Raw genomic sequence first — 15,565 nt, 5'->3', positions numbered from 1 at the left:
GTTAAATAATTAAAAATAATTATAAAATAATTTAATTAAATATATTAAATTATCTAACCATGACCAATTATTAACTTTATTTGTAGATAATGGTATGAGTCTCGATCCTTTAAAAAAACTGAATTAAAAATGGTTATGACTTTTCAATGAATTTGGTATACACAATATTGTTGGATTTTTCCTTTTTTTTTTCCTTCCTTATTCTACGGTCACATGTATTTCTTGTTGCTAAAGTAGTAACCCTCAAACTCCTTCGTCACATTTCTAAATTTCTATACAGGCGTTGCCCGTCTTTAGGAAAAACATAGTATTAAAACGCTGCAACCTTTCTTGTTGTAGAAAAAAAAAAGCGGCCAAATTTAGTGAATTGACCAAATCAAAAATAACTTTTAGGGGGCGACAAGAAAAGTCAGACGTCCTTTTTACTGGTCTAGTCTTTTATCTAATTATGGGATTCCACTTATCCATCCACAGAACAATGATGACCCAATTAGTTATAGACTTATGGTTTACAGAAATGAGCTTAATTAAGGCAAAGAGAAAATGAAGATAGAAGCACTGTTTGGCGGATAGTTGGCATCATTTACAGAAAGAAGCATAGAATGAGATACAATGTTTACATGTTTGGAATAATAATACAAAGAAGACGAAGAGATGGACGGTTACAACTCCGACGGGAACACTAGGAAACCCCTTATCACCATTGACGCCCCACATTTATTAGAAACTGCTCAAATGGCCGTTGACAATGATTCCTTACTCTCTCCTCTTGCCAAGTCTCCATGGTCCTCTCACATGAACCACAACACCAACATTGGAGGAGATGGCTTCACCAACCCCAACGATGAAGCTCTCGTTGGCTCCCTCGTCCGCGAAGAAGGCCACATATACTCCCTCGCTGCCACCAGGGACCTTCTCTACACCGGCTCCGACAGCAAGAACATTAGGGTTTGGAAGAACCAGAAGGAGTTTGCAGGCTTCAAATCCAACAGCGGCTTGGTCAAATCCATCGTCATCGCCGGTGAAAAGATTATCACTGGCCACCAAGACGGCAGGATTAGGGTTTGGAAGGTGTCTTCGAGAAACGAACAAATACACAGACGCATTGCCACTCTTCCCACGCTCAGAAACTACATCAAGTGCTCCATGAGACCCAGCAACTACATCGAGGTTCGAAAGAACCGCAATGTGCTTTGGATCAAGCACTACGACGCCATCTCCTGCCTTAGTGTCACGGAGGACTATGCCTTCATATACTCAGCTTCTTGGGACAAGACCTTCAAGGTTTGGCGAGCCTCCAACTTCAAGTGCTTGGAGTCTGTGGTGGCGCATGACGACGCCGTTAACTCCTTGGTTGTGGCGCCGGAAGGCTTGGTGTTCTCGGGGTCCGCGGATGGCACTGTCAAAATCTGGCGGCGCGAGATGCAAGCGAAAGGAACGAAACACTTCTTCCAGCAGACATTGCTGAAGCAAGAGTGTGCGGTGACGGCACTGGTGATAAACGCGGACGGGAATGTTCTGTACGGCGGTTCGTCGGACGGGTTGGTGAACTTCTGGGTGAGGGGGACAAAGTACGAACACATGGGGATACTTCGGGGGCATAAACTGGCGGTGCTGTGTTTGGCGACGGCGGGGAACTTGATATTGAGTGGGTCGGCGGATATGGGGATCTGCGTGTGGAAGAGGACGGTTAGCAACGAGCATGTTTGCCTGACGACGTTGACCGGTCACACTGGACCGGTGAAGTGTCTGGCGGTGGAGAAGGACCCGGAGGCCATGTTGAATGACAAGAAGTGGATTGTGTATAGCGGCAGCTTGGACAAATCCGTCAAGGTTTGGAGAGTTTGCGAGAACGCGCCGCCCTCCCAACACGGCCACCAGCAATCTCGTACTAGTTCCGAGTTCCCCAGAGTCTCTTCTTTGAGGAAAATGGGTTCCAGAAGATACTAATAAATTAGTTAGTTACATTTATGGGAACATCATGCATGCATGATTTCTCAAGCTCTTGTTTGTAGGGGTATAGTATGTGAATTATTTATATGACTTTTATTTTCTCTAATTTCTCTTTTCCGCCATTTTTATTTGTCTGAACCCTTTTAATATGATAATGCTAGGTTGGAAGGTTGATGAATATGGATTATGCATGATGTGTCTGCTTTTAGGGTTTATTGGATTGGATTAGTTATGTACGTGTATGATGTGCTTGCATGAATTCTATCTCAATAAGTTATCTTTGTGGGCTTTTCATTTTATTTGATCAATCAATGAGTTTCCCTTGGGTTAAACTTCACATACGAAGTAGGGATGAAGAGGGCATTCTCTTGGGTTTAAGGACAATACAAGCCCATTTTTCGGTGACGTTAGTAAATTTTATTTTCGAACTCCTACCCAAAAAAAAAAACCTATATATATATATATGGTGATTTCTTCCAAACCCATGGCAATTTTGTGGATAAGTTACCCTTGCACATGTGTCATCATCTCAGTCATTGATCAAGAAAATTTTCAACCTTTCATTAATTGATTCATTGATAATAGCAAAAGCCTTTAATGAATATATATTATAACAAATACTACATTAATTATTGTATACATATATTATATAGTGTATTGGGGAACATTTATAATTATAATTTATAATCTCTAACTTGTTTTTCATTTTATAAAATACCCTCCATCACTTTCTGAAATTCAACATGCATGTCTCAGAAGCCTTTAATTCATGTTTCACTTCCTGGAAAACGCATAGAACCCACTGCCCACTGGTTTTTTCTCCTTCGTTCTATACCCACTACCCAACCCTGAAATTTGTTATCCTAGAACCCACTACCCAACCCTGTTTGATTTTTTTGCCTTCGTTCTATACCCAGCGTCCATTTAGCAAGAATGATCTCCTTCGAGTAACAGGTTCCGGAACTGGTACTCTGCTTTCGTCGGATTGGCGTTGACATCAACTGAGGAGAGGGCGAACGCTAAACTGATGTGGCTCCAGTAGAGAAATTTGTAGCAGAACTTCTGCTAGATCCGAAGCTGTGGCTGCTGGAAGCTGGTTTACCAACATTCATTTTTCGGCTGCCTTCGAATTAGGTGCGTCGGATTAGGTAAAGGTCACCTCCCTCCGACTCCGATAGTGCATTTTTTATCCGTTGAAGCTCAACCTCTGGTTGTCATCAAGGTATGTCCGATTAAGTTTTTCACTTAATCCAGATTAGTTTAATTTGGATGATAGTCTATGCCTTTTAAACGGTTCTCTGTTAGTTTAATTTAGATGATAGTCTATGCCTTTTAAACGGTTCTCTGTTTAGGGTGTTAGGTTGCTATCCTTGAATTTGAAAATTAAGTTACATTATCCAGTTCTATGCTGTGGCTAGCTTTGGGGAATTCAAATTAAAACCTAATACTGGGGTCAAAAATAATTGGGTTAGTTTAATTGGTTTTGGTTCATTTAATTTTACATGCAGCTTAGTTTAGCTTCCCGTAGTTGCTGCCATTGGCTCTGTTTATTGACATTTTTGGGTAAAATTATGGTAGGGGTTAAATTATGTCCATAAAGGAGGATGATGTAAAGAATGATTCTGATAATGATTTGGGTGATGATTTCGATTATCAACCGAATGCAGAAGATGATGCTGATGACGACGATGTGGATTCGCTGGATTCCACTAGCAAGAGTGAAGAAGTTTGTGGTGTAAAAAGAATAGCGGATTTAATGGTGGAGGATATTTGGAACCTGGAGTTTAGGACGGAGGATGAGGCTTGCCAATTTTATAACGCTTATTCTTGTTGGCATGGATTTGTAATGAGGAAGGACGACGTGGTTAAGGATAATCAAGGTAGAATCATTAGCAGGCAACTTGTTTGCAACAAAGAGGGCTGGAGAAATATGAGGTATCTTGATATGGATGATAGATCAAGGGAGTCAAGGTCACTAACGCGAACCAAGTGTCCAGCTCGGCTTAGGGTAAAGCTTGACTACAGCTGCGGTAGATGGAAGGTATCATGTTTTGTGGAATCTCACAACCACGATCTGACGCCACCCCAATTTGCGCATCTGGTACCGGCCAATCGTCGTCTAACTGTCACTGATAGAGTCCAAGTGGAAAATCTTCATAATTTTGGTGTCAAGAGCTGCCATATTATGGGGTATATTGCATTCCAGAAGGGTGGATATCGTCATGCTGGCTTCACACGGAAAGATTTGTACAACCACATCGATCGCTATCATCGGGCAAAAGTTAAAAACGGGGATGCCAATGCGGCAATAAACTATTTGATTGGCAAGTCAAACAACGATCCGATGTTCTTTGGAAAGTATACGTTCACTAGTGACGAAAGGCTGGAGCATATTTTTTTGGCAGATGGGCAGTCAATTATCAAATATCTCTGCTTTGGAGATATTGTTGCCTTTGATTCAACCTACAAGAAGAATAAATACAACAAGCCTTTGGTCATTTTCTCTGGATGCAATCATCACGGGCAGACTGTTATCTTCGGCCCCGGCCTACTATCCGACGAAACCACAGAGACGTATAAGTGGTTGTTGGAAACCTTTGTTGAAGCGATGGGTGGGAAAAGTCCAAAAGCAGTAATAACTGACGGAGACCTTGCCATGCGAGATGCAATCAAGAATGTTCTGCCTGATGCGACCCATCGGTTATGCGGATGACATCTGTAGAGAAATGCATGTGAAAATATAAAGAATCCTAATTTCCTGCGCGATTTTAAGGGTCTTATATACGACAACAACGACCAGAGAGACTTTGATCGGAGATGGGCGGCCATTTTGGATAAGCACAAGCTTGTTGGCAGTACCTGGATGGAAAAGACGTACGAAACTCGTGAGATGTGGTCCCATTGTTTCCTCCGAGATAAGTTTTTCGGTTACATAAGGACAACATCACAGTGTGAAGGTACAAATTCTCTCATCAGATTTTATGTTAATCGCAAGAACACCCTCATTGACTTCATGCATAACCTGGATAGGGCCTTAAAGGAGTATAAAAACAACGAATTAATAGCTGACTTTAAGTCTCAGTGCTCAGAGCCAGTGATGATTACCTCGTTGGAGGTATATGAAAGATATGCATCATGTTATTTCACGCAAAACATTTTCAAGAAAATTCGTAATGAGATTCAGAGGGCAGGGGCTTTGAATATAACGGTACTAAGCACAACCTTGGACAAGGTAGAGTTCAGTGTGACTGCTCTCGGAGACCCGGCCAAAGATCGACGGATGGAAGTTGATAGAGGTAAGAATCTGTTCTCGTGCTCGTGCAAGCTGTTTGAATCACGTGGTATTCTCTGTAGTCATATCTTCTGTGCCATGAAGTTCGAAAACATACTTGAGTTTCCAGATTCGTTGATATACAAAAGGTGGACAAAGAATGCAAAGAACGAATTTATTAGCACAGAAATGCCTGTGAATGATGACATCGAAAGGGTCTTAAAGTTTCGAGTTGGAGCATTGGCATCGAATTGCAACAAGCTGTGTGATATTGCTTGCAAGGATCTTGCAGACTTTGATGAAGTCCAGTCTGAACTTGTCAATTTAGTTATCCGCCTGCAGTCCCGCAAACAAGGCAAGTCAACTCCTAATGTTAACGTGGAAGGCATCAACGATCCCTTTGTTGTCAAAAGTAAAGGAGCCCCTTCCAAGAGGTCTTCTTGGAGGAAGAAGAGAGCATGCTCTAATTGCCACAAGTACGGTCATTACTACAAGCACTGTCCAGATCTGATGCAGCATAGTGTGGATGGTAACCCTCGCGATCAATCATATGGCAATGCATCGGCCAAGGACTCAGGTTTTAGTCCAGAAAGGTTTGCTAATTCTTCGAGGTCGTTCTCAATTAAGTCCGAACACCACTCAGGACCTAATACCAAGGTACGATTTGTTTATTCTAAATAGGCTCCTGCTGTGAAAATCTTGTTCGGTGTGTGTCCCTTTAAAAACCATTAAACTATGTGAATGCTCCTCTGTTTGCGCAACCTTTTAAAAAGGGTGGAACAAGGAAGTTTACGGCGACGGGTATGAGGAACCGGAAGGGTAAAGACAACACTTTTGTTGAGGTAATTTTTTTGAATATAAACATCTAATTTCCGTGTCATGAACTGGGTAAATTAATGAAGATCTCGTTCTTCTTGTCTAAAAAAAAATTTATAAAACAGCGGAGCCTCCATGAAAGCAGCGAATCCATTGACATCGCGTCCACGAATGGTATTTTCAATAAAAATCTCTACTCGTTAACACAGGTGTGATGCGTAAAACTCATCTTAACCACTTTGCGATGAATGACCATTATGATTTTATGCATGATTATAGTTTCTGATTGGGGATTATGATGTTATCAGCAGGTGAAGGAGTCACAGCAGGACAAGAGACATTCATTCACGAACTATGAATGCGTTAATGATGTCATTGATGATAAATGTGACACGCGACATGTGCAGATCGATGTCCGAGATCCGTTACCATCGTCACTGCCTTGTGGCAACAAACAAGGATCGTACATGGCATTGTTCGCGTCGATGCATAGGACACTTTGACCATTTGAAGGAATTAGTCTTCTGAATTTAGTGCAATGCAAGTATAATTGGTTCTAAAAGCATCATCTATCCTGATTTACTGACCGCAATGTATTTGTCACTGCTTGGTATTGAGGAGTTTTAAGTTGTAGTTATTTACGTTAACTATGAATATGTCCATTAGGGTGATAATTATGTTCAATAATATGTATGTGATTTGCTTACAGTGCTGTATTCTCGTTGGAGTAAATTGTGGTTGACTTTTGGGTAACGAGTTGCTACCATTGTGATTATGCAATTCAGTTGATCAATTAGAGTTGTGTAAATTAATTTTTTCCCCTACTTAGTCCATTATGATGACAATAATGTTGAATAATATGCATGTGTTTTGCTTACATTGCTGTATTTTAGTTGCAGTTTATTGTGGTTGCATTTGGGGTAAGGACTTCCTACCATTGTGGTTATGCAATACAGTTGAAAAAATAGAGCTGTGTTAATTGATTTTTTTCCTTTCTTAGTGCATTTGATTTATCAACCAAATTATTAGATTGAATGGGTTGTAGTCTCCAAGGTTGAATTGTTCATAGATGGTTTCAAATCTCTTTTGTAACGTTGAGGTTGTGAATCTACTTTGTTATTATGGATTTCCTATATTCATTGAAAATTTTATTTAAGGGGAAATGGCACACTGTGTATGAAAGCAGTTTGAAATATATATAGATATATGAAGCAGAAAATTCGTAAACACAAACACAATTTTTATTCGCTCATATCATAGTTTCGATTATTAGGTTCAATAACATTTTGAAGTTGTTAGAGTCTTACATACTGACAGAATTTAACACTAGGAACAATAAATGTTTGAAACACTGCGGACATTTCCTTTAAGTTGTACAATAGCGAATCTTTCTATGTTATCAGCTATTTGACTACAGCATGACTTTACTTTGATAGGCAGGGTTTTGCTTCCTGGGATTGAGAGCTTGGATATTTCCAAAATGTAGTCATCTAGCATCCGTAACATTGTTGACTATTATGACCTGATATTAAGAAAACTCAGCACGACAACTATACACAAAAGTTGTGAATCAAAAAAATCAATTAATTCAGTAAACCTAAAAAAAAGGATCCACGAAACTGCTACTTACCCTTTAGCCTTTGGGTTTTAGGTTCTTCATCAATTTCCTTTCCCAGTGGACACAACCTACTTCCTTGGTGTTTCCAATGTTTCATACATTTGAATCTGATTTCAAATTGATTAAAAAATCTAATTTCATACATCGGATTCATGCAGAACTAGCTTTCACTCCGTATCTCATTGAAGTAACAAAGCACCAACGACACTATATCGGTTAGGGTCTGCATCACTCATCACCTACATACACAACAACAGCCTATGTTAAATATAAGTATATAAATTCAAAAAAATACATCACATGGACCAACCATCCGCATCGAACATTACCGAAATTAACATATCTGAAGAAAATTTGGAGGCAAAACCGACACGTTATAGGAACCCGATGGATGGCAAAGAGATGCAAACCGCTTACATTGGTTTTTATAGACCGCATTACCTCGTAACAACATTTTTATACAGATAATTTAAATACGTGTAAATGACGGACACCATCCATTAGTCAGATTCTTTTAATTGCTCTACTGCATGCACCCAAACACCATCCGGGACACTTGTACTCTAAATTTCAACAACAAGCATTTTTTTTACCTCTAGATGGATATCTTCTGTGGAAAAATGAATCGGTACCGCAGCACAAGTGCCTAAGTTGATTTGGGAATGGTACTTCTCGTTTTCACCATCTTCCTGAACTCTTGGGGGAGAAGCAACGTCATCTGTTCCCTTTGCGCATCCTCGTCGTGCATTGAGATGAGATATCGTTAGTTAATATTTTTCTTTTTTTCTTCCGTGCAGAAGTATGTGAAAAAGGTACAGCGGTCGTAAGTACAACCGTTCGTGAAACATAGACGGATTTTCGCTAGGTATGAAAATTATGAATTACTCCAGACAAAACCCAATGCAGTATTATCGAGGTCTGTAGCCGATGACATGTTATCGAACTTTAATTTAGTGTGTGAAGCCGACTACAGAAGACGTTCCTTGTTCGGCTAAGTGGGAAGGAGTATCAACTCCAATTTTGTCGGAGCTACCAACGGGTGATGGAATAAAAGTCAGACGAAGGAAGGTAGATGATAGTGTTTGGTTGAATGAAGGTTGGTATGCACTTCCTGAGTTCTTAGGACTAAAGCATGGATATTTTGTGGTTTTCAAGTACAATGCTGAATCCGTATACGAATTAATTGTGATCCACTTTGACTGAAGCAAAGAATGACTAGTCAAGTTTGATATGTTTTCATAACGACCAGCAGGAAGTGATACGAAAAATCATTTTCCATATCCCGGTGCTCGTGATGGAAACGGATCAACCTCAAAAATTCAATCATCGGTTCACTCAGTAGGGTCACAAGGAATTCATCATGGATTTACCAGTGCACAAAAAAAACAACAAAATACCAATGCCTTAACGCTAAGAAACCAACAACTCCATACCAAATTTCATTCAAACAAACACGAGCATCTATATTTTTTCTCCGTCTAACCTTTTTTCCTATCACCCGCTGGTACCTCCGACAATATTGTGTTAAAAGAGCCTAACCAAGTAACTCTGAAAATTTTATTCACATTACTTTCTGTGGTCGGCGACACCAACTACACTAACTGTCATCGGCACCCCGCAGTACGAAAACAACAACATCATTAACTATCGGCCTGCGTTCCCTCGACAAAATGTTTGATAGACGAAAATAAAAATTGACATTGGCAATAACCTCGTACGCAACTATCAACATAACAACACGTACCGTGTAAGGAGGAGTAGGACGACAAATGAAGGCGACACACTTGAAGAAACTGATCTGCAACTCAACTCTAACTTGCTCTCTGCGTCGTGTCTCGTGGCATGCTTGGTAACCCCAACAGTGCGTTTGAACAGCACGGCGGGGGCGGCAGAAGTGCTATCGACTCAACTCCTGCAATGAAAAACATTGCTTCGGTTACATATAACGGTAACATCTCCTCAATAAACACACTAACCAGCATTCACCAAAATATACACAACATGCACAGTTACCCAGTTATCTGGCACGCTAATGACTCTGCTACGAAGTTAACCTGGAATAGGAAAAAAACAGCTACTTATTACGGGGTTTCCGGTTCACCCTGACAAAAACAGGACACAGAAGCACAGCCCTGGGACCAAATTCCATGTTACAATGTGTCACGCCATTGTCTTACCTTCATAGTCAGATTTGTCGGCTGCTTTGGGTTCGGGTATTGAGTTGCTTCCTTCAATACGACTGCTTCCGGCGACACCTGTGACTGCAGTTTCCAGCATCCGAACGGCGACGGCAACCCCATGGCTGTCAATTTCATCGACCAACGTGCATCTTGGATCACGAAAGTCCACCCAGAAACACTTGGAATGAACACTGCTTTCCGAACACAATCTGAAATCCCAGACAGACACATCAGGTATAAAACACTCAATACGGCATTCATCAAATGAATTATATACATTAACAACCATGTTCCAACAAAATCATGTCCAAAGACACAACCTAATACAATTACTTCACAAATTATTCCATAAACCGAGAAGAACTTACCATCGTATCCATGATAGAGCCACTTTGATTTAGTGAGAAACAACCCATCCTGTGACACGATACAGGGCATCCACGATACTACCGCTAATTGTGACGATTTGTGGAATTAGGGTCTCTAATAAATCTAAACCCTGACCACAACCTACTCATCTCTACCTCAGTTGTTCTTTTTGGTCTAACGTTCGGCCGAAAGAACCCTAGCCGATTGGACACCCACTGATACGGAGCCAATCGCCCTCTCGTCGTTCTGTTACTCCAACTACATGTATTGTGGAACTTGGTTGAAACTCTATGTTTAGTATTCCGGTTGATGTTAATTATGTTTTTTTTTGTTAATGAAATCCCCAGAACTGTTATGACACTGGTTAATTCCTATTGTTTTTTTCTTTCAGTTGGTCTTTTATAATTGTATGTTTTACATTGGTTTGAAAGAGCCAAAATTAAGAGAAATGGTTGCATAACAACCTCAATCTATCTAATTCGATGTGTCATGTAGTGTTCCTCATGTACAGGAGATTTATAATGGTGTTATTCTGTTTCTAACCATCCTAGTATAGGGAGTATGTGAGAAATATCAGTTAACCTACTAACATTTTACGTGAATATTCAATCAAGAAATGCTATTCCAAAAAAAGATTGATAAAATTAACGGTTAACACACACATGAATGGAAAAAATAGTTACCTGAAAAAACTTGGTTTTCTTTTAAAATTCCGGAGAGAGTTGGGCTTAACAGATTTCAAGCCAGTTACTGCATTAATCCTCACTTGAATTATCCACTACTTGTTTTTGTAGCTGGCCCAAATTGATAGATAGCCCACTTTACTTTTAGATAGACTTGAACTACCAAAAAATAAATGTCTTTCCAGGTTAGTTGACCGAGCCCAATCCCAAGTATGACAGAAAGACTAAATATTCAGTTAATTAAAGTAACAAACGCTGGGGAAAAAAATTTCGATGACCTTTGATCATATACTATGTTACACCTTAATACCTAACCAGAACTCATCCGGGATAATCGTGAATCGAGACAATTCGACCTATAATTCGACCAAAGTTTTCCTATGTAACACGATTCGACCAAAAAAGACGACATATAAACAGACATATAAACGGGCAATGTTACAAGACAAACTTACATGATGGCCCTGGGTTTCAGGAGAACAATTATATACACCACTGCTTTGTTGGACGATGGCAGAACCTAGCCCAGTGCACGGTAAAACCTGCAATAAGCCATATACTCGTTGAATATTACTTTATAAGAAGAAAAACAGAGCAACCCAGTACATGGTAACTTGGTAAGACCTGCAATAAGCCATTAGCTCTCCATAAACAAACTCCAGGTTGCACTCTACCTCCACGGCCACGTTGCTGAAATGATCAACCCATTAGCACTCGTTCATTTACTTTGGCTTATAGAGTAATAGGAATTCAATCAAGTGCATGAAGGGGTGAATAAAGTCAAACAAATTGAGCAAACAATGGATTCAGCAATAATGGAAAGTTATGGTTTTTTAAAAAGTCAGATCTTTCAATTGGAGTATTATACATCATGTGCAAGGGTATAAAGATGCTGATCTACAACTTCAATACCTGATGAGATGAAGCCTTTAAAATCCATTATGTTAACAGACAGGCTAGCTTATTTCAAGCATCATAGCTGCTCTCCTTTGCTGAACAATTGATGTGTATTAGAACAAAGCAGTGGCCATTCATCATGATCAAATAAACTACAAGTGTTAAGATTTATTTAGGTTCAAGGGATTAGGAATTTGGAAACCTATGCAGGAAATTTTCTGAAAGAAAAGCAATTAAACTTGACTAACAAGTTGCAATTCAACAAATTACCAAAGCCTAACATAACATTCTAGTTTACTTTCAACTTCTTCATTCTCTCACAACTTAAAATTTATGCTGCACACTAGTATATAAGAACAAAAACAGATCTTGTCAATTATCTATTGTGGTGGCTGCATGATTTGTCATGGAAGTCACCAAATCATCGGTGTATATTGTCATGCCCTTCTCCTTCCTAATCTTACAGAATTGCCGAAGATTGAGTTATAACATGACTGCAATCTTAAGCATTCGTTTCACTAATAAAAAGGTTGCTATTTTCTGGTATTCAGGCTGACTTACTACAACATATTAGCCTTCATATGCTACTGAAATTAGTAGGAAACTTTGATAACTAAGTCACAAAAATAAATACCATAAAACATATACGTATCTATAGGTAAAACATAATCAAATTCCAACCATGTTGCCCATATCAAATAAACGACATCGACAATTTTTGCTTTAAAAGCTTCAAGCAATTGTGTGTCTATATTCTAGCAAAAAAATTCTGAAAGAAGGAAATTATTCTTAAGTTTCTCAACCTAATAGAGGTGCTTCAGGTTCCAGTTTTGATCTAATGGTTAGACTTTGTTGATGAAGCCTCCTTCTCTCTTGCAGCTGTTTCTCTAGTCTTCTTCCTCAACTCTCCTTGTATACTTTTTCTGTTCAGTAGCTTCTCTAGGTTTACTATTCTTTGCTCTACATGTACTATCAGGTTATCCATTCCCAAATGTTCTTCAACATGATTCTGCTTCCCATCACTCGATCCCCTTGTAGCCTCCCCCTCTCTGACCCTTACAATGTGGTCATCAACCCAGAGAAAGAATTTGCAATGTGCTTCTGTCACCTAAATCAAATAGAACACAATGAATGTATGGTTGTACAAAACACTCCAACTCAATCTAATCCACATATGTGACTGTAAATAATCCCTAAAGGCTAAATCTTAAAAATCCTTTCAAATTTTAAAGCAATTTTTGTATATCATATAAGGTTCTATGTCAATTCATGCCTCAATCATTCTTCAAAATTAACCAGCACCAATATCAAATTATATACAATATCAACCCAATTTAACAGCAAATCGCTTACAAAATCAAATCATTTTCATAACCAATAGGCATGCCATTCCAAACAATTCAAAATCACATCCACAACAACTTGAGCTAGGGAAAATAACCAAAATCTATATTCTAAACCTCCATTCCAAAAATTCAAAATCAACCAAAATTTAGCATAAACTTAGTGATCATACATGAAGAATTGCGTGCTTACCTTTAACAATGGGCATCCAAAAAATAGCCTATTCGGGTTAGTGTCTGTCTTAGACATGTAACAGATGGCATATTTTTCGCAGAAGCATTTTGGGGCCACACCATCTTTTACATCCCTAGGTTGCAGCGAAATTGAACTTGCATATCCAGCTATCAGTTCCTGTTGTCTGCCGGCTTCGACTATGCCTCGTCTCGTGTTTGAGGAGCATGCATCACTAGCCATCAATCTGATTAACATTGAACACAACCATGAAAAAATATTCTCAACTATTGCATTCAAAATTGAAACAATCTACCTCGATGAACGGTTATTAAAGAAAGTGAATAACAGAACAAATCATGCAAATTTGGTTGTTAAAATTGACAACTGAAACAAACGAATTAGCTACAGGAAGAAACAGTAGGCCTTACAATGGTTTTCCGAGAGGGTTTTCCTCGTGGGTCGCGGGAACCTTTTCCGCCTAGGGGATGAGTTACGTTCTTCAACGGTTTCGTAAATACTTCACTCTGCCTGTGAGTCACAATAAAGGACACCCGCGTAACCCTAGACGAAGAACCAGTAGGCAGGATCTTCGATGGGGTTCGAAAAAGTCGGTTCACTAACGATGAGTCACCAAAGAAATCAGAAGAATGAGGAAGAAAAAGAGGCTGTGGACATTAAAGCGGTTTTTGGGGGAAGGTTTTGCGAGTGGGACGCTGGAAAAATCAAACGCTTCACCTACAGGAACGGTTGGAGGAGCAGTGAGGTCGAAGAGGAATCTGTGGATATTATAGGGGTATTAGGGGAAGGTTTTTCGAGTGGATCGCCGGAAAAATCACACCCATCATCTATAGGAAGGGTAGAGAAGAAGGAGTAGTGGATACAAGGGTAGAAGAAGCAGTGAGGTTGAAGAAGAAGTTGTACACATTGAAATGGTATTTGGGGAAGGTTTTAATTTGTATGGTATTTGGAGAGGGATTTGTAAAATCAATTATTTGTATATTGTACCCATTTATGTTACAGTATAAATACTTAGTGTGGTATAATGTAAATACTATAAAATACAATGTAGTGTAAAAGCATTTAATGAATCAATTAATGAAAGGTTGAAAATTTTCTTGATCAATGGCTGAGATAATGACACATGTGCAAGGATAACCCACAAAATTGCCATGGGTTTGGAAGAAATCATGGTCTAAATGGATAGAAGACTAACTCTATTGACTCTGGTGATACAGTGAATTCGCTAAGCCTTCAGTTATCAACCGAAATCATAATGGTATATATGTCTATTTTTAAATATTTATAAAAATATTTTGCTGTATCTATTGACATAATATTTTTTGAAACAATAAATTTCAGCTAAAATAAATTAAAAAGAAAAACAAAAATCAAGACTACGACTCATAAGTTGTTTATTTGGCTACAAATAAAAATCGTTTTAACAAAAGTTGATTAATAATAAAATATTAATTATGAATAAAATTGACTCAACAAGTAAATTAAAAAATTTAAAATATTAAAAAAATTATTAAAACAATTATACAAATTATAAAAAAAAAAATTCTAACTCGTAAAATTTGAATGATTCCATACAAGTGTTACTAATAACACACATTTTCACATTATTTTGATAAAAACATCAACTATCTAAAAATAATTTTGATATGTACAGTAAGTGTCAAGCAATTTTACACGTATATCTAATTACGTAACGTCACATTATTAAAAGTAATTATTATTTTCATTGACGGCGACAATGATCATTCAAAGGATAGATGTAATTGTACGACGGTGTAAAATTTTATATATTGTCAATATAAAACTGTTTTACATGTGCATCCAATCACATAATATTAGATTAACAAAAATAACTATCAAATTGACTGCGTAAATAGTCATCCAAAAAAATAAATGTAATAACAGAACTGTGTAAAACACTTTACACCGTGTATCAAAATTAAATTCAAAATTTAAAATAAAAAAAATCCACCTAACCCAAAGAAAAAAAAATCTCTCAAACTCTAGGGTAAACCACACAGGCACACTACAATAACTCTCAAGTTTGACTAAAGTTTCATACACTCATTAAATATATTGACCATTCTATAGGTGTCATATGACTATTGGACGACCCAAAGAAACTCTCAAACTCTAGGGTAAACCACACAGGCACACTACAATAACTCTCAAGTTTGACTAAAGTTTCATACACTCATTAAATATTAAATATATTCTATAGGTGTCATATGACTATTGGACG

General features: G+C 38.4%; 5 protein-coding genes across 5 annotated transcripts; 4 read left to right on the top strand and 1 right to left on the bottom strand.

The window, feature by feature from the left end:
* On the top strand, positions 455–2,075 carry LOC107640088 (protein JINGUBANG-like). The gene has a single exon (XM_021122975.1). It carries the CDS (start codon positions 655–657, stop codon positions 1,948–1,950), a length of 1,296 nt encoding a protein of 431 aa, XP_020978634.1. The 5' UTR covers positions 455–654; the 3' UTR covers positions 1,951–2,075.
* On the top strand, positions 3,542–4,666 carry LOC107640087 (protein FAR1-RELATED SEQUENCE 5-like). The gene has a single exon (XM_021123585.1). It carries the CDS (start codon positions 3,542–3,544, stop codon positions 4,664–4,666), a length of 1,125 nt encoding a protein of 374 aa, XP_020979244.1.
* LOC110271907 (protein FAR1-RELATED SEQUENCE 9-like) lies at positions 4,817–5,905 on the top strand. The gene has a single exon (XM_021123584.1). It carries the CDS (start codon positions 4,817–4,819, stop codon positions 5,903–5,905), a length of 1,089 nt encoding a protein of 362 aa, XP_020979243.1.
* On the top strand, positions 5,798–6,597 carry LOC110262456. The gene is made up of 3 exons (XM_021103457.1): positions 5,798–6,066; positions 6,166–6,249; positions 6,349–6,597. The coding sequence occupies exons 1-3, from the start codon at positions 6,028–6,030 to the stop codon at positions 6,541–6,543; spliced, it is 318 nt and encodes a 105-aa protein (XP_020959116.1). The 5' UTR covers positions 5,798–6,027; the 3' UTR covers positions 6,544–6,597.
* Positions 12,474–13,545, bottom strand: LOC110262733. Its single transcript, XM_021103456.1, has 2 exons — positions 13,324–13,545; positions 12,474–12,895 (listed from the first exon to the last, which is right to left on the bottom strand). The coding sequence occupies exons 1-2, from the start codon at positions 13,543–13,545 to the stop codon at positions 12,623–12,625; spliced, it is 495 nt and encodes a 164-aa protein (XP_020959115.1). The 3' UTR covers positions 12,474–12,622.

This window comes from Arachis ipaensis, chromosome B05, assembly GCF_000816755.2.
Source record: "Arachis ipaensis cultivar K30076 chromosome B05, Araip1.1, whole genome shotgun sequence".
Classification (NCBI taxonomy): domain Eukaryota; kingdom Viridiplantae; phylum Streptophyta; class Magnoliopsida; order Fabales; family Fabaceae; genus Arachis; species Arachis ipaensis.
The sequence above is the reverse complement of the archived record's forward strand: the minus strand, read 5'-3'. Positions and strand labels throughout refer to the sequence as shown.

Coding starts and splice junctions, on each gene's coding strand:
- LOC110262733 (XM_021103456.1), bottom strand. CDS start 13,545: ATGGCTAGTGATGCATGCTCCTCAAACACGAGACGAGGCATAGTCGAA. Junction 12,896..13,323: donor TTGGATGCCCATTGTTAAAG/GTAAGCACGCAA, acceptor TATTTGATTTAG/GTGACAGAAGCACATTGCAA.
- LOC107640088 (XM_021122975.1), top strand. CDS start 655: ATGGACGGTTACAACTCCGACGGGAACACTAGGAAACCCCTTATCACC.
- LOC110271907 (XM_021123584.1), top strand. CDS start 4,817: ATGGAAAAGACGTACGAAACTCGTGAGATGTGGTCCCATTGTTTCCTC.
- LOC110262456 (XM_021103457.1), top strand. CDS start 6,028: ATGAGGAACCGGAAGGGTAAAGACAACACTTTTGTTGAG. Junction 6,067..6,165: donor AAGACAACACTTTTGTTGAG/GTAATTTTTTTG, acceptor TTTATAAAACAG/CGGAGCCTCCATGAAAGCAG. Junction 6,250..6,348: donor ATCTCTACTCGTTAACACAG/GTGTGATGCGTA, acceptor TGATGTTATCAG/CAGGTGAAGGAGTCACAGCA.
- LOC107640087 (XM_021123585.1), top strand. CDS start 3,542: ATGTCCATAAAGGAGGATGATGTAAAGAATGATTCTGATAATGATTTG.